This window comes from Dermacentor silvarum, chromosome 9 (genome assembly GCF_013339745.2).
Source record: "Dermacentor silvarum isolate Dsil-2018 chromosome 9, BIME_Dsil_1.4, whole genome shotgun sequence".
NCBI lineage: Eukaryota > Metazoa > Arthropoda > Arachnida > Ixodida > Ixodidae > Dermacentor > Dermacentor silvarum.
The window spans coordinates 106,547,860-106,574,092 of NC_051162.1; the positions used below are offsets into that span (position 1 = coordinate 106,547,860).

A 26,233-nucleotide genomic window follows, 5' to 3' on the forward strand; every position below is an offset into this window, starting at 1 on the left:
AAGGTACGAATGTAAGGCTATCATGACTGATAGGTCTTGAAATCACATGCTCGTCAGTTACGTCACAATTAACGATAATAAAATCACATGTGGCGCATACCCGCATTGGATGTGCGGCTATGAGCGAGGGAAAAGAAAGAAGGAAGGGAAGAAAGAGAGAAGGAAAGAAATAAATCAAGGGTGGCTCATACCGGGGCCGCACATTTCAGCTCCGCTGCCGGAGCAGGTGCGGGGAAAGCTGCGCCGGCGCCGGATCACATGACGCGCTCGACCAATCAGGGTTTTCTGGTGTGTCGCGGGGAGGGAAAGGGAAGGAAAGGGGGCTGGCACGCGCTCCGCCGCTTTTCCCTCGCCTCAGATCAGTTTCGGTGCTCGGATGGGAAGGCTTCGCGTGGTGCGGGCTCATCGTTGACGTGCCGATTCTAGCGTGAGGGCTTCCGAAGCCCAGGCGAAACTACAGCGAAGAGCCGCGGACTCCGAGTTGCGGGAGCGCGATGTTGAGGCCGAACGTCAGCGAAGAGGCGCCGACCCTGAGTTTAGGGCAAGCGAAGCGGAACGCCTGCGACAGCATCGTCTTGCCACAAGCTTCGCTTACCCCTCATTTTCTTGACAGGGGAAGGGCTGGTGGTTTGTCTGAAACACCATTGTCAAAAGAAACTAGCTGACTTTTGGAATGACGGGCATCTCGTAAGAACTCCTAATGAATGCCGCAGATGATGCCAGGCACACTGACTACATCTTTTTTATTTTATCTTTATTTTAATAAAAAGAAGACACGAAAATATATTACGCTTTCTCTCCTGCATGTCATGCAAAAAGGGTTCTACTATCGCTCTTATTTGCAACACCAGTGCAGCATTTCGAATGTTATCAAGTTATGGAAAGCTTACACATTTCCATGAAACTCCGCGTATCGCGTTTTGTTTTGTTTAGAGTGCCTCCAGAGACGTATTCATTTGTGCGCCAGGTACCCGAGACGTAATTCAAGCGTGAATATTTCAATGGATCAATGCGTCATTGCAACCATTTGTTGGAGATGGGAGACTGGCATCTCGTAATAACTCCTCATGAATGCCTCAGATTATGCCATGCACACTGATTATTTTCATACGCTGCAAATTCAGAGCGTTGTAGTACAGTCAATCTCCGAACGCGGTAATTTGCACTCAGTGATATAAGTTAATTGTTTGGTTTCGTTTTTCCATCGGTAGGTATAGTTTCCATAGGGCTGAAAACTTTGGGAAGAGCTGTTACATGGCTTGTGTTTGCATGTATGCCGTAGTGCATATTCCTTTCCTGCGTCACATTAATATTGGTGCCTGCATCCTACTAACTTCAAGTACCAATAACTTCAAGAGTGCTGTAAACTATGTTTTAACAGCGGAGCTGTTTAAGCCGGCCTTAATGTTTCTGCTGAATCCAAAAAAAAAAAACCTCGCCGAGCGAGTGCGTTGCCTAGGAACCACCTCGCGGAGCGGCGTGTGCTTCGCCTCCTCTCCGTGCCGTGCGCATGTTGCCTTGACATGTGACGTTAAGGAGATGCAAGGAAAGCAGGCACGTGGCGCGCGCTATGCTAGGGAGATAGAAAGAGAAAAATTAGATTAAGAGATAGATAGAGAGAGAGAAATTGTAGCATCACTAACGAGGCAGCGCGCAGAGCTGCTGCCGACGCCGTTCGGATTTCCCCGTTGTTCCGCGTTCGCGCCGAACGCGCGCAGTGTGCGTGACTGCAGCAGGCACCTCTGGCGGCGGTTCGGCAGGTTTGGACCTGCAGCCACGCCCCTGCAAGTGTGGACGTGCAGCTTGGCCGTGACGTCACGTGGCAGATAAAGCGCGGAGCCGCCGCGACGGCGGCAGAACTCTCGTTGACTCTGTGGCGAGTACTTGTAGCCTTGACATCGGATGACCGAAGAAGATTCGGACACCCGAAGAAGAAGCCGCTCATCTTGAAGCACGTCGCGTGTCCAAGCGAGAAGCTGCGAGTCGGCGGCGAGCCGTTTCAGAATACCGTGCCTAGCAGCACTTAAAAATTCCTAGCAAAACGTATACAAGCGTAGTAAAACCTGGTGGAAGCTACGTCGATCACCAGCTCCGCTGTTTACTCCAGCCTTGCACCACTAGTGCAAGCTGCCCACATTTATTATTTTATTGCGATAGCAATTATATGGACACTTCAACCAGATTTCTGCCGTCAGCGTCGCCGTCGCCGTGAGGTTCCGTATAGATTCCAAGGGCGATAAAATCGTCGCCGCGCGCCGTATGCGCTAGCGAAAGCGCGCGGGGGACGCGCGCTATCACGGAGAGCGAACGCTCGGCGGAAAGCAAACGCGACCGTCGCGTGGGGGTATGGGAGGGAGGGAGGCGGGGCGGCGCTGTGCTCCAGCACCAAAGGCGTATCTTGCCACTCAATCTCCCACGCGAAAGCAACAAAGCGGGAAGAGGGGGGGAGAGGGGGGGCAGCTTCTCCTCTGCCAACAACTTCTCATTCGCAGTTTGCCCGGTGGTGCCCGTCGCCCGCACCATCTCTTATCTCCACACGGCTCTGACCTTTGTATGCGCTGTGCATTCGCCGCTCAGTTTCCGTTGAAGCGATAGACCGCGCGAACCTGCGCTTGCTGCCAGCGTTTTGACAGTCGTTGGCTGCGGTCATTCAGTGTGATCTTTTCATGTTGGCTTGTGCGCGCTGACACCACGATTGTTAATTCAGTTAGTAAGCCAATGTGTCTAAGTTTATGCAGCCGATAAAACTACTATCTCTACTCCGAATAGCTCTCTACTAATTTGCTATCGCAATCGATGCTTCGCCTTTCGGGCGAAACTGCGACATTTTTTTTTTTACAGTGGTGCTGTTAGCCTCTTGTTGGTCGGCATTTTTCGTGCCCGCTTTCATGGGTAAAAATGTGGGCCAATCCTGGAAGTTATACAACACCGGGCGTACCCGCGGCGGAGGTGAAGCAGGCTTCAAGCACTCAGCGAAGGGAATCGAAAAGTGCATACATTATACAAAAAAATGCGAGGGCAATTCAAGACGACTCAAGATTTGCCTCTTGTTTACAAGGGCGGCCATGCCTTTCAGAATGAAGTATACTTGTAGAATATTCACCTGGTTTACTTTTTTTTTTCTCCTAGTCGAAATACTATGTCCACGTCGCAAGCTGCCGCAGCGACGGCAGCTTGCGACGTGGAAAGTGACGTCACCAACCTTTGTATAAGAACCATCTATCAGAACCAACCTGTAAGAACCAGCCTATCAGATAAGAACGAGCCTATCAGCTGATTTGGTTGTTGTTGCAGCCCCGCTATGGGCAGGCAACACATAGTTAGGACTCCCGTGGTGCAGCGTGAATACGAGGAGCGGCAAAGGGAAAAAAAAACGGCAATACGACCAGCGGTGGCGTGCTGTCAAAATAACCATTACTCGAAATTGCCATTGTTACCATAACTCTAAAGCAATAAAGCACCGCATACTACCTCGGTAGTTGTAGTGGTGTTTGTCAATAGCTTCGCTGGAGATCCTCTTTCGAAGCACTGGGATGGCGAGTCAATTTTTGAATAACCCATTCTTTGTGTTTACGTGCCAAAACCACGATATAATTTTGAGGCACGCCTTAGTGGGAGACCATGGATCTTGGGTTGCTTAATGTGAGCCTAAATCTAAGTACGCGCTTGGCTTTTCATTTTCTTCTCCGTCGAAATGCGGCCACTAGTGCTGGCATTGGATCCACAACATCGAGCTCAGAAGCGCAGCTCGTGAGCTCGAGGTTGTCGTTTGTATATATCATCATCATCATCATCATCATCATCATCATCATCATATATTTTATGTCCACTGCCGGACGAAGGCGTCTCCCTGCGATTGCAGAGGGTTGCATTTCCTGCGTCTCCTTGCCGCAGGAAATGCAACCCTCTCGTATGAGGGAGCAGGGCGACGAAAGCTTCGAAAAAAAAAAAAAAAGCCTTACGCGTTTTTTCGCGTATTTAAGTTTTCTAGCGCAAAGACGCAGCGAACAAACTATTGCTATGGGAGTAGGTATAGCCTGGTCACACGTGCATTTTCACGCGTATCCGTCCTTGACTTGTGAAACGCACTTCGCCCCGACGAGGACGACGCCATCTACGCTTAACGGAAATTAACAATTAATGATGTCTTCTCCTATCGGACGGGTGGTCTCAATGATGCGTTTTCGAAGACTGGTCCATTCAGTGGCGCGATGAGAGACCGTTGCTCCAAACGCCCACTGTACCTGTCGTACTTACTGTATTTACTGAGCTTACTTTACTTTTTACTTAATTTCTTCACAAGCACACGCACACGCGAGGGAGGGGGGGGGGGGCGGTCCCATGTATTTGATATACATGTATAGAGTCTGCTTACACTACCGATATTTATTATCGATCACGTGACGTAGAGGAAAGTGGAAGCTTGCCCCCCCTCCCCCCGAAAAAATTTCTGGCTACGCCCCTGCCTAGTGCGTATTGTTTCCAGTACAGTGAAGTAGCCGCCAGTAATTTTTTCACTGAGATTTAATTAGGTAAATATAATGAATTATCTATGTCGAGAAGTAATGTCCTAATTATCAAAGTGTTAATTAGAAAGTTGTACAGCAACATGAAAAACTCCCAATACAGCTTTCTGTTGCTCAATACGTGCTACATAAATGTGTTTTTCTGAGTGTGAAAGAAGCCAGCGAATACACGCAGAATTGCCGCACGACCGGTAACAAGAATGCAAAGCTGGGTAACGACTGCCGGAACCAAAACACCATGTTGTGTTTTGCGAATATTGAAAAAGAGTAACCGGAGGAACAAGTACAAGTTTTCTTCGAGATTTTGGCACACACACGAGGCTAGGGAGAATTTCGGAAGCTAGAAATTATTTTTGAGATTTATGAAAGGCCTGATGTAGGAAACTAAAATTAAGTTTGCCCGTTGTTTTATCTACACCAGACGGAGCGAAAGCGCGTCACACAATTATTAGGATAAGTGGTCAATGAAACTCATCTTACTATATGAGTGCTTTAAAATAATTTCACTCAACTTACTAGCACTTCTACCTAGAACGCTAAGTCCTGCCCCCTCCGCACAGTAAACTAAATAGAGCTCAGGCCATTACGCCAAGGCTCTTACAAACGAGAACTTATCCGAACCCTTTATTAATCAGCAAGATCTATCCGGCGATCTCAACTCCTACAACATGCGATAAATGTAACGATACCATAGGTATTAGTCATATGCTCTGGCGTTGCTCCGCGTTACGCAGCGACAAGGACAACACTGAAGAGCGCTAGGACGCAGCTCTACGCAGTCTCACATTAGATGAACAGCTATGGGCAGTCCATTGGACCCGCGAAGCGGCCTATATGCTAGGCCTTTCGGTCCCAACGTGGGAGCGGCCCGCTTCGGGCTAGGAAACTACCGCGAACCAGTGGACCATAATAAAGTTTTTCCATCCATCCATTCACCCATCTATCAACTTACTATATGAGTGCTGGCCAAAATCACACTACACATATAACTCGAACGCTGGTCACAATGGGTTTGCTCCGTTTAACTATCATCACAACACGCATAAGAAAACTTTAAACATGACGATGTAGTTCTGAAGTTATCCTGTAACACTGTATTGTAGTTTCTTGAACGTTGAAAACTTGCTCACCACGTATACTCGTATTTGTATTATGCACTCTTCTGTTTATTGCAGTATCCAGGTCGCAAAATCTTCTTCAGTTTCCCGTCAAGCAGCCGTCGCTGCTGTCTCTTTAGATCTTCGTCCGGGGCGCCTCGATTTTCGACTAGGAGAAAAAAAAAGTAAACCAGGTGAATATTCTACAAGTACTTCATTCTGAAAGGCATGGCTGCCATTGTAAGAGGCAAATCTTGAGGAGTCTTGAATCGCATTTTTTTTCCTTTGCCTGAGGAGATCGACTGTGAAGTGTACGTTTGCTACCAGGTATATCGGTTTAGCCTTCGCAAGCACAATTTTGCGATTGTAGCACACGTGTTCTGATAGCATGTTTTATAGTTTACTTTGTCGTCTCCTGTGGCTGCCTGTTCCTTGCGGTGCTCTGTTGCGCTTGGCTGGCTTTTCTTGACTACGGACGTAGTCACTTTCTTTGTGCTCGCCTGCCCAATGACAAGCTTCCTTCCCGAGATTAACTAAACTACCGCGGAGATTGCTAGTCGAGTGTTAACAACTAATCGAAATCAGAGAGACCCGATGGCTACGACACTGATAAGTAGGGGGGCCAAAGTTTAATTTCTACGCCAGTGGCTGTGGCCGACCATCAGCAGACTATAGCAGAAATACGTAATGTTTATCGAAATTTCAAAGCAGACTCTCACTTACTTAACCGTATACTTAGATTTAGGTGCACGTTTAACAAGACCAGGTGGTCCAAATTAATCGGGAGACTACGGCGTGCCTGCTAATCAGATGGTGGTTTTGGCACGTAAAACTCCATATTTTTTTTTCTCACTTACATCAGCATGTTCATTCAACTGCGTCAAAAAATAGGCACCGTAACAGTAGGAAGAAGCGCACTCATCCAAACAGCCGTCTCGTTGTACGCCAGCTATTGACTAATAGCTGCCGCGTATGGGAACTAGAGCACTGCACAGGCCGATTTTTTTCAGCCCGGGCCCGGTCCGGGCCCGTTTTCACGCGAGGCTGCCCGCCCGAGCCCAACCAAAAGTTTTATGGCGAGACCCGAGGCTGGCCAGGGGCCGGCCCGGGCCGGAAAATAGTGTACGTTACCCGCCCGGCCCGGCCCGCCACCCCTTTACCTTAGGCCCAAGCCCGGCCCGAGCCCGGCTCGAAACCGGCCGGAACCCGGCCCGAGACCAAAAAAGATCACCGAGTGGTATTAAAATAAAATAAAGACAAGAGTGAAAGTAATGCATTCTTAAGGCATAAATACATGTCATATGCAATTATGAGCACCATTTGAGCGGTCTGAACGCAAATACCAGCGCGCGAAGCAGTACGAGTGACCCTGCCGAGCAGTATCGCCAGCAGTTTCCAACGGCGCGATCTTGATGCAGCCCAATCCACTTCTATCGCAGCGCCGCCGCAGTATTTTTCCACGTCGGGCACCTCACTGCAAAGCATGCGCCGCCCCAGCCGCTCGTCCCACTCAATCGTATTCTATTACACTCTAGCCAAAGCGCAGCCACGACCGGTCGTGAGCGCAGGGCATGGATGGAGTCAACCGAGAAAAAAGCTTCTCGTTCCTCCATGGTGCAGCGTAATGCGCTGCTGCAAGGCGGCCGGTTGGGAACATGCGTGCAATCATGGATGGACGCAGTGCCATATTTCAGCCGCGTGGCGAATTATCTTTTCCTACCAATAATCGTTTTACCAATTCGCCTTCGAAGAATCAGCAAGTCGCGAACGCGCTTAGACCGTGCTGCATTGATTTAGGTAAGGAATAAAATGGCATCCTTTGGTTTGAGGCGACTTCTGTCTTTCTGGACTTTTTCTGTGCGTTCAAACAGTGCAAAATACGACGGAAGAAGAAAAGGGAAGTACACAGGAGTAGCACTGCTAGCTTCCAGTTGCGCCGGGGCAATAGGTTTTTCATAGTCGAGACGCGCGAGGATAATTCACTGCACGTTACATACACACCACCAGAAAGTCCGAGCCTGGCCCGGGCCTGCGTCAAAATATCCGAGCCCGGCCCGGGCTCGGGTCAAAAAGCACATGCCGTGCCCAAGCCCGGCCCGAGCCCGTGAAAAAACTGCCCTACCCGGCCTGGCCCGGGCTTTTTCAAGTTTCAAGTTTCAAGTTTATTATACATACTTAAGAGGTTACATAGTTGTGTATATACAGAAGGAGGTCCCAAGGTTTTAATCACCGTTGGCGGGACCTCCTGTGCAAGTATAACGAGCAAAACTACAAAGTAAAAAAAGCAAGCAAAAGAGAGAACATAAATATTACAAAGGCAAAATAATCAATAACATTCACTGGTAGATGGGATTATTTATAGTTTAAAAATAGAAATTGTTTTAGGTTTTTCTTAAATATTTGCAAACAAGTAACAGATTTCATATGCGTAGGTAAACTATTCCAAAATGTTACTGAAGAAAAAAGCAAAGTGGATCTACCATAATTAGTACGGATATTAGGCAAGAGCAAGTTACGATGAGTAGCGAAGCGAGTAGAATTGGGATTAGAGAGCACATGTTGTGGAAAAATGTCTAAAGTAAGGTCATGGTTATAAATTTTAAAGAATATAATGCCTATATTATAAAAATAAAGGCTAGACAAAGGCAAAATATTAATCTGAACAAAAATGGGAAAGGAAGGTGAACACCGTGAAGCGAAATTAATAATGCGAAGTGCTTGTTTCTGGAGTTTAATCAATGGGGAGAGGTGAACGGAGTATGTGTGACCCCATGATGAGATACAGTAGCTTATATGACTGTGTATAAAGGCGTAGTATAGTGTTGTGAGAACATGGAGGCTGAAGAAGAATCTGGTTTTAAGGAGGGCACGTATGCCAAAAGATATTCTATTGCAGACTGAAGAAATATGTTTATGAAACCGAAGATGAGTGTCAACAATGACTCCGAGAAAAGTAACATGATCGGATGAAGTTAGAGCCTGGTTGTTGATGAAAAGGCACGGAGACATATTTTTTCTGTTTGGTGAGTGAAAAAGCATAAAAGAAGATTTAGAAGGGTTAATTGAGAGCCGGTTTGCTGCACACCACTGCACAAGGGAATTTAAATCTGCTTGTAATTTAGAAATTAAGACATCAAGGTCAGGGCTGTGAGCAAAGATGGTGGTGTCGTCTGCATATAAAATACACTTAGAGCTGGAAAGGCAATAAGGCAAGTCATTAATGTACGTTAAAAACAAAAGGGGTCCTAAAATAGATCCTTGGGGAACACCTTTAACAATATATGAGGGATTAGAAAAACATTGATCAACAACAACAAGCTGCCGTCTATTAGATAAAAAGCTTTTTAGCAGTGATAGCGCTGGCCCAACAATACCATAACACTCAAGTTTCAAAAAAGAATGTTATGATCAATAGAATCAAAAGCCCTAGAAAAATCTATAAATACAGAACCTGAAATGTCGCCATGATCAATGTACGATTTAATGTTATCCGTGAAACAAGCGATGGCAGCGTCAGTAGACAACCCTGAGCGGAAACCAAACTGAGAAGAAGCTAATATGTTAAATTTCGTGTAGTACTTGTGTAGTCTTGTTACAATCAATTTTTCTAGAACCTTGTCAAGGAAGGGAAGAACAGAAATCGGGCGATAATTTTCACATGCAGATTTGACACCTTTTTTCCAGACAGGTATGACCTTCGCAACCTTGAACTGGTCAGGGAAAGCACCAGAACTGAAAATAAGGTTAAATATGTGGCTTAAAATGGGTGAGATTGTAGAACGAATTAATTTAATGTGTTTTGCGGAGATGTTGTCCAGACCAGGGCCAGTTGATTTTAAACCTAAAATGATGAATTCAATTTCTTCAGTATTAGTTGGTTGAAGAAAAAAAGATTGTGGTTGACGGGCGAAGGAAGGAGAAAAATCAGGACTGTCAGGGATGGTAGCACTTGCCGAAAAGTAATCGCTGAATGCATTAGCTATCTCATTCGGTAATGTTATGATCGCACCATTTATAGATAGTGATGTAATCGGGTCATGTGAATCAGAATTATTTAAAAATTCATGTACCAACTGCCATTTTCTTTTAGTATTATTACCACATTGTTGAATTTGGTCTTCATAATAAGTGCGCTTTGCAGTTTTGAGAAGTGTGGATAGAGTGTTTGAATAATGCTTGTATCGTGCTTTAAGGCGCATGTTGAAAGGCTGGCGCTTGGTTTTTTTGTAGAGGTTGTCCTTTTTTCTCAAACAACGTAACAGAGAATTTGATAGCCAGGGGCAAAGGGGAGCATGATAACGTCGCTGAGAGGACAGGACGGTAGTGCATGATTTCACGGCAGTATTAATAATGTGGGTAAGTTTGGTTAACGCAACTTCAGGATCTTGAGCGTCAAGAATCGGCAACCAATCTGCATCTTCAATAATTTTAGTGTATTTAATGTTATCAAAGTAGGTTCTGAAGTGCATTTTATTTTCTTGGGAAATGGATTGGACAGTGGACAGAAATATAGGGTAATGATCCGTAATATTAGTTTCAATTACACCAACTTGAGCGGGTACGGTGAAATTAGCGATAATGTGGTCAATTAAAGAGTGTGAACCACTGTTTGTATAGCGAGTAGGGTCAGTTATAAGGCAGTGGTAGCCATAACTATAGATGCAGGTGAGGTAGTCTCTTGTCACAGTGTGAGAATCTTCTAATAAGTTTATGTTGATATCACCAAGGATTATAACATTTTTATTTTCGCTAGACAGTTGATGTAGTATGACTGAAAGTTCAGTGAGAAAGCTGGAACAATCAGATGACGGAGAACGATAGATGGAACCACAGACGACTTTGTGATGGTTGTTAGTTATTGCAAGTGTATCAAATTCTACCCAAACGGATTCACACTTGGGGATGTTTAATTTTAAATCATGACGTCGCGTGTATGATAAGCCATTTAACACGTAGATGGCAGAGCCTCCGTATGGATCACCATCACGATGGCAATACTCGCATGAGTAACCTGATAGACCGTAAAGGTCTTTATCTTCAGCCGAAAGCCACGTTTCCGATAGACCAATAATTGAGAATGGACGGTCAAAAGAGCCAAGGAAGGCCGAAATCTCGGTATAATTTTTACGCAAACTGCGGGCGTTCGCATGAATTGCAGAAAAACCTGCAGCATTGGTAGTGATAATGTTTGCGTCATGCCGTGACATGTGCGCCATGATGAATTTGTTGAAGAAGCTTGTACAAATGACATGATCTAGGCATCTCTGAACACCTTAAGGTCTTTATCGCACAAAATCCGATAAACCCGCGTTTCCTGCGTTTTCCGTGCTTTGATAGTGCCATTGTCAGTCCAGAGGAATGACCATTTATGTTGCCTTTTCAAGGCAAGCGCTTTCCCAAACAGAATCTTATTTTCAGGGGTCAGATGATCATTAAAGTAGATTGGCGTTCCACGAGAGTCAGCACTTTGCCTTTCATTTGCCTCATTCGACCCATGCGCAGACAGGGATGATGCGCGGGAAAGGCCAAGACAACTTGTCGAAGGGCGAGCCTTACGAGCTTTAGTAAGGAATGTGCTGCGTTTGTCACGGGAGCAAAAACGCACTATCAGGTTACTATGATCAGTATTGTGCGTTGGAACCCTGTGGGCCGTATCAACGTCTGTAACTTTAACAGGACAGCCAATTTTTTCGCCAAGAGCTTCAACAATCTTGACGCAGTCTTCACCTTGCGTGACAGGGATGCCTTTTATTTCAATATTGTTCGATCGAGAGTACTTCTCAAGCTGAAAAACTTTGCGCTGGAGCATTTGGTTGTCTTCTACTAATTTGTTGTTTGTGGCGGCTAGAGACGCATTTTGCTCCTTCGCGGTTTCAAACTGTTTACTCATGTATTCTAAGGAATCCTTAATTTCATTTACTTCTTTCTGAAGTTGTTTCACATCATCTGGTTTGTGTCTAGATACTGCAACCTTTAGGGTTCCCAAAGCGTCAGACATGTCACTAAGTTTCGCATTGAAAACAGCTTTAAAATCCTCAAACTCCTTACTTAATGAAGCGACAGTGCGAGCCATAACAGCAAGAGCGATCAGAGATCTACGGTGAGAAGAAAAAAGAAAAAAAAAAGTGCTTCAATTATCATAGTACTGCCGATCTCCTCTGAAGATGCAAAGATCGGCCTCATCTGGAGACGGACACGTGCGAAAGGCTGATCGCGTATTACAAAATTCATGGTAACTGAGGACCACGCTATTTTACCTGCATAGAACAATATCTCAATAATTTGAATTTTTTTCCTGCCCCACGTTTGACTTCGCCAAGGTAAGTTTGCATCCTTGAAACCTGTGAGGGAGCAAAACTTTGATGCGTGGCTATGATATTGCTTTAAAATTCTAATGGATACCCGTGAAATGTATTTCACAGAAAGTGCCGCAAAACTAGCTTCCATTAAAAAAAGCGAATATAGACAGCAGATTGTTTACATTCCACCAAATTTGCTTCCAGTGTGACGACAAAAAATCACGCAATTTGCCACGCACAAAATTCATGCCGTGGACAGCCTTTCAAACGCGTTACAAATTTAGTTCACAAATTACGAGAGATGCCGGAAAATTACACTGAACAAAATAAACTGCAGCCAAGCTGGAGCAGTTAGCAGCAGAGGTGCCATGCTCTACCACCGTAGCCTCTTGATTGCTCATTTCATTACGGTTAATAACTACACACTTAGATTTATGGCCTATATAATTCATTATATTGAGGTAAGTTGCGCTACACTATTGTGCAGGAGAGACTCCCTCTTCGCTTTGAAAATATTTCAGCTGAGCTACGTTGCACACTCAAAATGCTGCTCGCAAAGCCACGCTGTGCCCAGCCGATGCATATGGCACACCCTAGAAAGCTAATTAAGCCTAATGCTCTGTAATTATTGTACAATACAGTGCACGCTCCGTAGTCAGTATGCAGTTTCGGGCATGGAAAACTTGCCCAACAAACAGCGCGATGAAGACCTTATAGACACATATGAACACAGGCTCCAGCCTGGTCTTGCTCTCATCCGGTGGAAGTCCACACAGAACCGGTGGTACGCTGTTACATTGCATCATAATCAAGGCACGCGACACTGGAGCTGTCATCGCAGCTGTTAGCTTTCTTGTCGTCTTGCTGGTCTCGTCGAGTAGGCGTGCGTACACCGTTGCCAGTCCTTGAAGCCTGAGGGTAACTTTGTAGATTGCAGCGGATAATGTTTGTTTTTTCTCTCAGCTGGGACTTCTCTCACGCCGTGACGAGGCTGTCCGAAACAGAAGCGACGAAGCATCGTCGCCAGATGTCAGGTTTTTGCGAGAGCGAAGAAAGAATAGTAGTGCACGGGAGAGTGATCTAAGAATCAAAGTCCTATTGGGAAAACTTTTGCGCAAATGTTCACAGACGATTACGATACTCCCTAGTGCGAAATTTGAGCGAAGCAGGACACCAGTTTTCACTTCGTGATATAGTGGCTGGCCTGGACAATTTGTGTCTTGCGCCACGTTGCAAACGGAGCGAAGTACGGCGCGACTGCCTCGCTAATCTGGAGATCGCGAGAGCCAGCGCGTAGGTGAGGCATGGGCGCTATTCACACCAGCCGCCACCGACATACCTACCACACGACGCGCACTACTCCGGCGTCTCTTAGCCATCGTCTCAACACGAAGCTTTTTAGGGGCGAAGCTCCTTATAGCGGCACCCGTTCGTCCCCGTCGTCGTAATCGTAGTAGTAGTGTGTAACCAGTCTGAGAAAAATGAGAAAAAAAATTCCGAAGTTGTGTCCGTAGCGCGGAATCGAACCAGGGACCCCTCGCTTCCGAGCGCGCGGCGTTAGCCCACTACGCCACGAAGCGGACATGGACACACGCACCACGATGGCAATAAATACCCAACATTAACGAAAGGCCGCGTTTCTAGCGCGTTTCTAACGCGTTTGTGCTAGTGCGTTACGGCCCGTGTAAGAAGCTGGTGTAAGACGCTGTGGCCTCTCCGCCTTACCTTCAACGTGTTTCGAACGCGCTGCCCAAAGCGGTGGCAAGTCAAGTTCAAGTCGAGGAGCGTTTATGATTACGGGGGGTATACTCTCTCAGCAGTCATGTGATGGCGTCGGCAAACGCGGTGCACGTTCCGGCATGTGTAAATGGCTGCGTAAGACGCTGTGGCCGCTCCCCCTTACTAGAGAGTACTGCACGTTTCTAACGCGTTTGTGCTAGCGTCCCCTTAAGCGGGAGATCCGATGATTCCCTCCGGAGCTTCGCCCACTCATCATCATTCACCCCGTGGATATGCTGTGATTTTTTTTTCTCACGGTTTCGCCATACCCTCCTCCACTTCCCGCCTAATACTTCCGCTGCACCCTCCTCTCCGCTTTCCTCCTCGCGTCTTTCATCCCCTGCTGCGCTCCGCGTTCGCTTTCATGTTTCGCTGAGCTCGTCCGCTCGGTTACGCCGCCGCTCGCCTCAGGAATGGACGCCTAAGAGCTGCGCTCTAAAAGACAATAAACATTGAAATCAGAACACAAATCAGAAAGCAAGGTCGTTGATCGTTTATTCTGAATCTCATGACTCGAGTGCGCCCGACATTTCTACTTGACTAATCACACATTCTAGCGTAATCGCTTGTGCTCATGTGCATCTGAGAGTTTACAATCCATCCGCGCCCGAGCATAATCTGATAAGCCAAGGCTCTCTTGCTATAGATCAGAATCTGCTAATCTCACACACTTATTTGGAGCAATTGTTCTTGACCTGGATGTCAGTCACCAGATCTCTGGGAACGCTGTGCTGGGCTGCTAATTTTATTGTGATGGCTATTAAAGGGACCCACCGACCGCATCTCTGCGGTCTGCGTCACCTCCGCCGTGAGGTTCCGTATAAAGTCCAAGGGTGATAAAATTATCACCGCGCACCGTATATATATGTCCGAGTGAAAGCGTGCGAGGGTGAGTTGGCGATCGCGGCTCAATCTCGCGCACGCAAGGGAGGAAAGCGGGAGGAAGTGCGCCGTCTTCCACCACACGCAAGGCTCAGGGGGAAGGGTAGGATGGGGGGTGGGTGCGCTTTTTATACCCGGCCCAGGCGGCCCCGCGCGCCCGCCCGGGCCGCTGTATCTTGAAAGCCATCTGCGTTGGGGACACAGTCCGCCATGCACTGTGTTTTCGCGGCTTAGTTGATGCGAGACGCTGTACGAAGGTCAATTCGCTCGCTGCTGCCTCCGGGCTTGCTCATCGCAGCGTTTCGGCATCGAGTTTCCATTATCATCGAGTGCGATGTGTTCATATTCGCTTGTGCGCGCCTGACACCATGCTTGTGTATTTAGTTGTATGCCTATGTTTACAAGTTTATACGGCCGATAAAACTACTATCTTTACTTGGTATAGCTGTCCACTAATTTGCCATCGCAATCGATACTTCGCGTTTCTGGCGAAGCTGCGACTTTCTTTATGACGGGGCAGCTTAAAATGGCGTGAGAACAGTGGCCCTAAGCATGCGTCAGAAAAGGCTGTGCATGGTTGCTGTGGTTTTTTTTTCCAGTTTTTTAGACAGCTTCCGAAACTGACTGCCCCCTAGAAGGGCAACAAAACCTGTTGTATAGAGTCTGTGACAGTAATTAAAACATTTCGGATGCAGTAGGCGTGTCTTGCGCTGAGCAGGAACGTTGCAACAAAATTAATGCAATGAAAAGTGGTCACAGAAAAAACCTAAACAAAGCATTCATGTCTTTATGGCTCAGCACGTGATCAATACATGAACATGAGCAATAGCAACATCAACAAACAATACAAACAACAGAAAAACATGAACGATAGCAACCAAATTCATTCAGCTCATTATGGCAATAGTGCGCGTGCACTGCATTGTTAGGGGAGAATATACATCTTGATAAAGGACACTATGAAAAACGAAAGGAGACCCTGGGAACATACTAGGTTCACTTAGCCGCTGCACGTGGCCCTAGCCTGGCAAATACTGCCGATGATTGCTCTGCGCGAGGGCTCCATACTCGACGGATGTGGAAACTAGGGGCCGGATAACGTAAAACTATGCAATTATGATGTTATTCCAATCTCCAGGGGCCAGATTCACAAAGCTTTTCTTTCGTAAGTGCTCTTTGCCATTGGCAGGCCACCTTAGATAATAACATGTCTTGCATCCGGATTGGCTACGAAAGAAGAATGGGAACCGAGGGGCTCGATTTTATTAGTCATAACCACATAAAGCCAACAGACAACGAAGCCAAGGAAAGCATCGGGGAAATTAAGTGTAGTTGAAATTGGAATGCAGAAAATAATGAAGAAAAGGGAAATGAAAGTGGACGAAAAGATAACTTGTCGCCGGCGGGAGCCGAACCCGCAACCTCCGCATTACGCGTGCGTTGCACTACCAATTGTGCTACAGCGACGGCCATCAATTCGTCCACTAACTTACTATAAAATGGCTTACTAAAAGCCAAGCTTTGGATGGCAGATGTTCGCAATGAGCTTCACTAACACTACCACTGGCGTTTATGGATATGTTCATTTATATGATCACTTATATAGCTGGTTGAAGCAATAACTCTATTGTAGACAAGCACAGCGTGTTAAAGTCATCTGGCATGTGCACTGTACTGTGTTTTGTTCCTCGTGGAAAAGCATTTTCAGTACGCACAAGTTCAGGTGGCAGAATATTTCCTTTGTAATCATGGCCCCCCTTTAAGATATGCCAATTTCATTTCCATTAGATATTCACTATTATGTTCAGCTGTAGCGTTCGACTGTGAACAAATACGTTACGTGCAGACCTAAAGAAAACATTTGATAAGAACAATAAATGTAAAACGTTTGCTCGTATTTCTACTAACGTCATATGCTTGGCTAACCTAACTGCGGTAAATAGCGAAGAAAACTTAACAAAAGACACGGAGATAAAACATTCGGTGCTGTAGACGCTGGTGACACTACACCGTAGAAACAATGGCTAGTGCATTTTGACACACCTGCACACACAATGTTAACGGCTGCAAGGTTCTGAGCAAACCCTAGCAGGAGGTCAGCCCCCCGCTTTCTCCTACTGAATTGAAAGGAACAACATGCAGCGCATTGCGGTGGTCTTGGCCACGATTTGCATTGTTGCGGTGAGCGGAGACCACAACTGCACCAGTAAGTATGGTTTTATGACGTGTAACTTGCGAGACACTCCGGAAATTCCGAGTGGTTGATTCCCCGGCGAGATGAGAACTATTTGCATATCAAAGTGCGGCCGCCCAAATGCGGCAAACACAAAAGAAGCCGCTATCTTTAAGTAACCCGTTCGATTGCTAGTTCAGTAAATAAGTACGACTTCTCGTAACCACACCTGGCCCTTATGCTTTTGCAGCGGTGGATACTTTCGCTAATCTCTTGCGCCTGCTAATGTTCCGGCTACGGTAGTTGCTTTATATTGAGGTGCCTAGTAAACATATATGAGTAAAAATGATTCCTTCAGGTGGTAGAGATCTGTATGAAAGTTTCACTTTATAACACCTATTTGCAGAGCGAACTAATTTTCGCTGGAAATCAAGCCTTGTGATGCTGTGCAAACACATGAATAATTGAATACCCATTCTCAACAATGGCTTGCCGATCAGTTGTAGTAAGTAGTGTTACATGGTACCCGCCCCCTACACGGTGCTGACATACTTTCCTGTGATGCCACCGCATGCCGAAACAAATGTGAAAATCATTGTGAAAGAAGGTAAGGCGTAGACACGGACACAAGAGAACCAAACAACAAAAACATGGCTTTTGTGTTGTCTGGTACTCTTGTGTTTGTGTCTGCACGCCTTCCCTTCTTTTACGATGAGTCCCTACCAACTAGTTCAACATTCTGTAGTTCTAAATGTGTAAGATATACAGGGTATGTATCTCGGCTCATAACTCAGCTTCACAGGGGTAATGGTTGCTGTGTTCCCTCTCTCATTGGGTATCTGATGCAGGACGTCTGCAAGGCTTCGCGATCGGAAACTTCAAGCTTACGGAAGTCTTTCGTGAGAATCATGAAAGGTGACCTTGGATAGTAAAGTTCAGAGTAAAAGCGATAGAAACTTTTTTTTAGCTTTGCGGTTGACATAAAGGTTAGGACGCAGTAAATATTCAACGCGGATGATGTGGGGTTGGTCTGTATTCAATTATACTATTGCGGTGAACATATGTTACTACAACGTTGGACACAAGCATATTTTTTTTTGTAATCGCGTCCTGTTGTCTTTTTATATTGAATAAGCTTTATGTATGTTTAAATGCTTCAATCCTAACAAGGGTTCCGTGCTTTCGGTATATTTCTTCAGTTTTTAAGTTACTTATCCGTGGTTCTTTTTTCCCTTTGAATGTTTTGTTCTTTCGCTGTTTAATGTTAGTGCTGGAGAGAAATCGTCATTTATCATGGCTTGGAAAACATTAAAGGGCGTAGACAACCCGCATCATCTCCTCTTTTAGCTCTGCTCAAGTGGAAAGAGCAGAGGGCTTCGCCGAGTGAGTTTGTCCTGGGTACTCAGGTGTCCTCTTTCCTTGCGTGTTCCAGGAAACAGACGCATCGCCTAAATATTTGGAAACCGTCACGCTGGCAAATTTAAGTAAAGAGAATAAGGCACTCAATTTGAAGAAAATTCAAAGCAAATAAATTCGAGGGTTTTCGGTTTTATCCGATTCCAAGAAAAATGCCTCGGAGTTTTAATTTTGATAATTAGCAGGACATACCGAAAACACGGAACCCTGTTATTAATCTCATTCTTTTTTTTTGCTTTTGCACTTTCCGCCCTTTTTTTCTTTGTTGAGTGTACTTTTCATTGCCTTTAGTGTTGCCGATCTCGTCGTAATGGGCCATGTGTTGAGGCCACAAGAGCAAATAAGCGAAATGAACGCAACCTATAATAACAATTTTTGTGAAAGTATAGGGTAGCATTGCGGATGCGCTACAGCTGGCGCTTCGCCGAAGTCACCGACTTGCCGGGCTTTCACGCTTTTTGCGAAGGTGAACTCTGGCAGTTAGAGCAAGCAGCCATTGTCAAGTGCCGTTTGAAAACACAACAATGAGCCACGCATGCAGCTGCGCCGAAAAAGCAGGTAAATATGTTGAACAAGGGCTCAGCTACTACCAATGAGCCGGTCGATTATACCACTGGCATTCCACCGGCCAGCTGAAAAGTGCTGTATTCGTGTTTCTAGAAGAACCGCGACGATCTATCTGATCGAGAACCCCGTACATACGTATAAATTGCTGCAGGTCATGGGAAATCGTTCGTTGAAGAGCTCAAGAAGTAATTCTGGGACGCAACTTCAATAAATAGTAGCGGTAAACAAGCATTAATCCAGTGGTCACCAGACCCAGGTAAAATAAGCACAACATACATAGAATAAATACTGAAAGTAATCGCGCGAATTTACAAATCCCCTTATCATGACAGAGATGACGAGGTCGGGCAACGCCTCATAAAATGGCCGAGTATGCCTACCATTTTCTCATAGACAACGACAGTCTGGAAAATGAGGGATAGGGAGAGAGAAACAACATTTTTAATGAGCATAAGGATGGCTTGATTTGCAGGACTGGTTCCCTCTTCACTGGAGTCCATGCGCCGTCTTGGCTGCGACCAACGTGCATTGTCAATCAAGCACTGTCGGACCTTGAAAAATGTTAAAGCTCACACGAATATCACGCGAAATTGCTGCAGGACTGGCCCCTCGAGCCAGGCACTTTGCGTGTATTCGCGGGTTTCTTTCATGCTCGGAAAAACACTTTTATGTAGCATGTATTGAGCAACAGAAGGCTGTATGAGGAGTTTTGCAGCGAAGCTGTCTGTGGCTAGGGTTCTATGCATTTTTCGTGTCCGTCAACAGATAAAGTGTGGAAAATCTCAGCTCCCGAATTTGGCGCGACATCGCTTCATTCTACGCCAAAGCTTATACGTCTCATCAGTTGGATATGCATTATCAGTAGATTAGTTATCAATAGGCACCATTTTCAATATCAGAGAACTCTCAGGTAGATGATAAGGGTTTCTCAGAGATTTGCTACTATGCGACCTGCGTCGGCCATGTGTACGCTCGCACCGCCCTTTCTGTCGTTGTTCCAAGCGCTTGCATGCTTAGTTTCCTTCCACCCTTCTGGCGTCCCAGTCCCGTCACGCGTTTCTACTTTCCGCGGTGTGGCGGTCCCGTCGTGCGTGTCTAGTTTCCTCCGGCTCCCCAAGGTGGCGGTAGTCTTCCACACGTCTGCATACCGCTGATCAAAATGGTAGTGTGTGTGCGTGTGTTTCTTCGGGATGACCACCTTCGCCGCTCAGGAGAAATAAGTTTGCTCACACCTTTGACCTAAATTCGATGTCACCTCTATGTCGACTGCTAAACTGCTTCGCTGGTAATCCACCTTCAGAGCAGTGGAATGACGCGTGATTTTAGAGTGATAGCTCTACTACTCCAGGTATACAAACCCAGTAAAAGCCTCGTTCCGTAAATCTGACCTTCAAGCTCAGCCAAGGTCAAAGTGACACAGCCTGCCCCTACCAGCAGCTGCTGCGAACGCCGTGTGGGCGCCCATATCTTGAAAGCGATCTGAGATGTGGACAACGTGAGTGGTCACGCGGCCCACATCTTCAAAGCAATCTGGTATGTGTACAAAGTGCTGGTAACTTCGTATGCGCTGTGCTTTCGACGCTTAGTTGGCGTTGAAGCGAGACGCCGCATGAAGGTCAATTCGCTCGATGCTGCTGCCGCGACGCGCAGCGCCTGTCTGTTGTCTGGTGGTGCAATTGCACATGAGGTAATTGCTGACGGCGCCAAGCGGCATCTGTGTCCTATCAAAAAGCAAGAAAAACCGTGCTATATCGCTCGACAAACATGGTTTACCGGCGTTTAACCACGGCAGTTGTTTTTTTTTTTCATATTGCTCTACAATATTCTCGTTGGCGCTTTTCATGTACTTAAAATCTTTAAGAACCTGAATAATAAAACCTAATTATGGAATTAAGTTGGAAACAAAATATGATGTGAGATACGTGGCATTTGCATATCTTTAAAGTTTGCTTAAGTTACGTGGGGCACCTTGTATATTAAGCCCAACTGACTGTGGTCTGCTCCGGACCACCTCGCTCGCTCCTAAACAAGACCTTGCAATGTTGGAACGTGCTTAGAATCATGGTCACGGGGACCTCAAAGAGGTGGGACGTAATGCTCACTCATTTCTCTCACAGTTACCGTGAAATCACCACTAATTTATTTTTACTCGATCCTATGCTCCAGAAAACAAACATCAATAACTACTTCCTGGGCTTCTTTTACGAAGAAATTTGTCTATTTTCTTCACAAGTTTGTAAATGACAAGAACTCCAGCCCTTTCGTTCCCCTTATGTACCTGGCTCGTCCCTATGAGCAGTTAGGTATGCCACTATATGACGCAACATAACGAATCGGTTAGCCATTCATCGCCCAATGTGCACTTTGTTATCTTGATTATTAACAGTCGACTATAAACATATATGACCACAGATAAAACAGATATAGGTTTCAAACGGCAAATAATTTGCATTTCTTTAAAGGCAACACACACGAAGACAGCGAATCATATAATGAATATATGTAATGTTCGTGACACACTTCGGGAAGTCGGTAAGTTAAATTGAAGCTTCACTTGCGACGCTCCATAATGAACTCAATGTGCCTTCCAAACTAGCCCATAGTCGGACCAAGTCGTAGAAGGACCGCAACCTGTGGTCCGTACTTGTCCTGGAATATCCTCAGTCCGTATTTCCATATCGCGTTTCACATTTCGCGTATCACCTAGCTAGAGTGAAAATATTTCCATTGAACGCACGTCACGCAATCATCATCATACAAACTTTCTCGCATTCACACGGCATACCGCTACATTACCGTGTTATGAGGCGGTGGGAGCCGAAAAGATAATGGATGGAGAAGTGTAGGACTACACGGAGGGGCGAGATAGGGGTTGCCAGCGGAAGGTTTGGGATCGAGTCTTGAGGTGCAGTTTAAAAGGAAATGGTGAAGAGAAATGACGATCCCGCCCCGCCAAGGTCGCTCGCTTTTCACCTCATGATCACCTTCAACTCAGTTATGCTCCTCGATAAGCACACTCAGCGAAAGCGTCTCTGCTCACCGGTAAAGATGTTCATGGATGCACACGAGCGGTGCCGCCGCAGCTCTAATTACGCATTTTCGCCACATACTCACTCACCGTCGCTTCGAAGCATGGCACCCTCCAGGCTGCTTTTTTAGGCTGCGCAGCTGAACAGGCGTAGCGCTCTTACCATCGCAGTAAGTTAACAAACTGTAAGTAATCAAGATGTGTGCGTATTTTTGCTGTGGAACAAAGATGCGACTGCTTTTTGAAATAGACGTTTCACTTTCTTGTAATGAGTAATTCATATGAAGAAGGGGATGAATAAACGTTTTTTTACAGATAAGCTGTATACCTCTACCAGCCAAGGATATTTTCGTGTCGTTGGCGTAAGCAAAAAACGCCATAGCCCATACCAGTTGTGCGATAGCTTCACCGAGCTCGGGGGAGAGAGAGCTGAGAGAAAGAGTGAAAGCAGAGTACAAAAATAGCATCGCGCAGCATAGCGGATGCGAGGTGGAGAGGAGGGGTGAGGCAGGTGGTAGTGGAACGAGCAGAGCTGCTGCCGACGCCGACCGCGTTCGCGCCTAATGAGCCCGATGTCCGTGACTGCAGCCGATGCCTCTGGCGGCGGCTCGGCAGATTACGACCAGAGAACTGGACACTGGTTGCTCCCGAAAGACTGAAGGGAGAGCTAGGGAAGCTGAAACCAAGCGTCACAGAAAAGAACATCCCTAGTTTAGATTGAGGGAAGCCGAGAGTTCGCAGTAGGCGAAGAAATGAAGATCCGGAGGCTTGTGAACGTGGCCGGTTGAATTAATCGCGATACTACGCAGAACATCGCGAAGAAATCCTGAGCGCCAGGAAACTAAGTGTGTGGTTTGCCACTACTTTACTAGGCTTTCCCCAGCTCCGCTGGTGTCTGTTGTTTCCGGTAGCAGAGCCACGTACTTTTTTGTTTGTTTATCGTACGGCATTACGTGATCAGTGCGCGCCTGCATTGTCAATGCAGAGTCCGGAGGATGTGGTGGCCCTTCAACATGCGGACCCCTGGAAGTTCCCGTGCAGGGAAAGCCCCGGCAGGACAGCTTCTGCCGACCTCTGTTCACGCCCGCTTGGGAGCTGCACAAGCTCCGCAGCTGCGTGTGCAAGCAGCGGTACCTGCGCAACTCCTGGGGCGAATGCATCCCGCGAAAGAAGTGCATACCTTGCAAGTTCCGATGGCAAAGAGATTATCGCACATGCGCACCCGGATGCCCCGCAACCTGTAACATGCCATTCGGCACGTCATGCAACAAGCCGTGTACCGCTGGTTGTGACTGCCCGCCTGGTTGGGTAGTGTAAGTGAGATTTCTATTAGGGTTCGGCGACGCCTACCAGTACGTGCCATTAGAGAAGCGAGCAACCAATATTCAATTTTTTCGGACAAGCAAGATCCTCAGGGTTTAAACAAGATTGCGTGAAATTGCATTTTAAAATGTGGATGAGCGTTCCGTATACTAGGACCCCAAGGCACGACGTCATCGAGTTTCTGCGATGCTCGCAGAAGAGTGCAGTGTAGCATGTAGTTGCTTAGACATGTGCAGCAAGGAGAGTTAGACCATTGTATGACATCAAAACTACTGCCACCATTCCCTCCATAGAGAGCGAGCTGGTAGCATTCTTTCCCTCGATGTGACTCATCTCTTGTATGCAAACTCGGAAGGGCAAGCAAGGAACCGAATGTTACAGTCCGCTTGCAGTATCGATAAAGTATGAAGTTAAGAGTTGTGTTGTCTATGATATCGAATAGAAACCTAGCATGTTATCCGTGAGAATCACTGTTACAACTTTCCTGGGCTTAATGTCTTCGTTGATTGTGCGCACCTGTTTGGTCTCTTTATTCCTTTCTGAAATGGTATTAAACCATGGACATCTTCGTGCTCTTCAGGTAGCAAGAATTGCCCGCTTTCGATTGATGCAGTAATGCTTGCAAATTTCACTGGTTCGTCTCTCATCGACTTAAACAAGCCCGGTAGCTTTATTTTGTTTTGTTAGTACTAGTTTTACATAAGCGATAGAGGTTCTTTGACCAAGGTGATTGCCCTGCATGTCGGTGTATGATACGATGTCGCATTGTAGTGACGGTCGAGAATACATTAGCAAAACTGCGAATTACGAAGCTCATTATTCAGCAAACTTGGTCCCCTAAAAGCAAGTAACATTCAAAGCGCAACTATAGCGGCGAGCACAGTCGGCGATCGTCGATAGTCTGATTTGCGGGCCAAGCGCGTCGGCTTTTATACACGACTCGTCGAAGGTTCCAGCATAATTGCTGGTGCCCGCATGCCTTCCAGAAAATAATAAACAATTCATCTAGCGCATGCAATCGGATTACACAAGGTTCGGCGAGAACATACAGAACAGATAGAATAAACGATTACCTTCGAGTAAGTCCCCAAAAATGCCGGCGCGTCTTGCGTAGAGCGATAACACTAGCTGTTAGCGAGTGCAATTCAGTTCCCGGAAAAAGGATAAATAAGTGCAAGTGTCAATATGCACTCTCTATTTAACAAGCTGTGCTCTCCTACCTTCCATGGCGTCAAAAGCTATTCATTCAGATCTTACGATATAAAGTAACTCCGTTAATAATGTATTTTTTATGCAGGCACCCGAAACTCCCAAAGATGTGCATCAAGGCCAAGAAGTGTCTTCCGAAATGTCCAGCGAACTCAAGTTTCCAGTCGTGTGTTTCGAATTGTCGTCCTAAGTGCGGCGACAGCCAACCCAATAGATGCGACTTTCAATGCGATAAGGGCGCCTGCATCTGTAAAAAGGGCTACGTTGAATTGGAGCGAGGTGGCCAGAAATCGTGCATTCTGGAGGCAATGTGCCCGACGCACGCCCGTACCAAACCTTTGTTTAAGCCTAACATAACTCTAAATACGGGCGGAGGAGAAAGGGTTCCAGTCACTGCCAATATCACGCGAGGCGTCGTAGGCCCTCCAGGCAGTACGGCCTTGCTGGCTCCCTCAGGACATGTGTCGACAAGTAGTACTGCAGAACTTGGTGGATCCACTGTAAGTACGGGAACAGGAGGTACGCATTCACCTATTACCGCTGGAACAGCTGGCAATGTTCTCCCTGTCGGGTACTGAAGCCACAAGCTCACCTGGGGCTACCGTGCATCGCCCAACTACTTTAGGAACGAGCTCAGGGGGCACAGTTTCAAGTACAATTACCGGCAATACCGCAGAAGATGCGTACTCACATGGTACTACAGGACTTCCAGCACTGTAACGGGAACAAACTCAGCGGCTACAGTAATTAACGGCCACGCCGGCCTTGTCGCGACGCAACCTAGCGGAGGTACAGAAGCCACACTATCGCCTTCTATTGTCATGCCTTCCGGAGGTGGGGCCAGAGGAGAAAGCGCACAACCACCTATTGCTCACCTTAATCGTAATGTGGGTTTCGAAGTCACAGTTCCAGGTACGCGTTTAAGTCTTGCTAGTGGGCCTCCCACAGCAGACAATAGAACATCACCGGCTGCTAGGCCACTGTTTATTTCCGCTGGGAATAACAGGTTCGGTATCGTTACGGAAGCAGTGGGTGCACTTAATACCGGACTATACGGTGCAGCCCGTGGCAGACGATACATGGCGGGTACACCACCGCTCGTAACAGCAGGATATCACGGTGGCCGCTTCGGACTTCACCCATTCCATATGCCTTCATTTGGAACATTTGGTTATAGCGGTGCTGGTTTCGAGCGATACCCGTGGGCTGCACAATTTCTGCACCCATGGGCTACGGCCATCGCTTATTTGGACACCGCAGTACGGGGCCGCCCTCGGGTTCTACCCATGGGGCCTATCTTTACCTGCTAGGATAATCGGAAACGGTTGGACTGAGTTCGGAATTTCTCCATGGGGCTCACCCTTGCAAGCCATTCGTGGACATGACGGTGCGCATTTAGGATTTCATCCTTGGAATACGTTCTCACGCAGCGCAGCGGCATACGGCACAGCTGGTTTCCCATTTGGACGGAATAGTATATATGCACCTCGAGCCATCGGTTTCCCGAGGGCCAGTGTTGATATGTGAGCGGAAGTTGCGCGCTCCACTGGCATCACGTGGTATAGCGGTGCCCGCACCTGAGCACTTTCTCCGGGCAGCCGCTAAGTTATAGCCTGCTTATTTTATTGTTTTCTTGTACCATAAGTACAATGTAGTTTTCTTGTACCATAAGAATATAGCTACAGTACTATGTAAAAATAAACTAGTTGATATGCGATCTTCAAGTTTCTTTGCATGATGAACCCTAACGCATTATTTTTCGGTAGGTATTGGCTAATAAAATCCGACTGCGAAATGCCTTGTGGCAAAATTGCACTGCGTTTCTCACTTTTATTTTTGAGCTAGGGGAAACAATAAAATGAACTTCCTCCGCGCAAACATTTTGAGAGATATTGTACTTAGGGTAAACAAATGCAACACTCATGTATTCATTT

The 26,233-nt window shown here is 46.6% G+C and overlaps 1 protein-coding gene across 1 annotated transcript; it reads left to right on the forward strand.

Annotated features, from left to right (window-relative positions):
* The first annotated feature begins 16,626 nt into the window (after positions 1–16,626).
* LOC119464069 (zonadhesin-like) lies at positions 16,627–26,086 on the forward strand. Its single transcript, XM_037724889.2, has 3 exons — positions 16,627–16,789; positions 22,753–23,080; positions 24,388–26,086. The coding sequence occupies exons 1-3, from the start codon at positions 16,720–16,722 to the stop codon at positions 24,875–24,877; spliced, it is 888 nt and encodes a 295-aa protein (XP_037580817.1). The 5' UTR covers positions 16,627–16,719; the 3' UTR covers positions 24,878–26,086.
* Positions 26,087–26,233: the final 147 nt, after the last annotated feature.

Coding starts and splice junctions, on each gene's coding strand:
- LOC119464069 (XM_037724889.2), top strand. CDS start 16,720: ATGCAGCGCATTGCGGTGGTCTTGGCCACGATTTGCATTGTTGCGGTG. Junction 16,790..22,752: donor CGGAGACCACAACTGCACCA/GTAAGTATGGTT, acceptor TTGTCAATGCAG/AGTCCGGAGGATGTGGTGGC. Junction 23,081..24,387: donor TGCCCGCCTGGTTGGGTAGT/GTAAGTGAGATT, acceptor TTTTTTATGCAG/GCACCCGAAACTCCCAAAGA.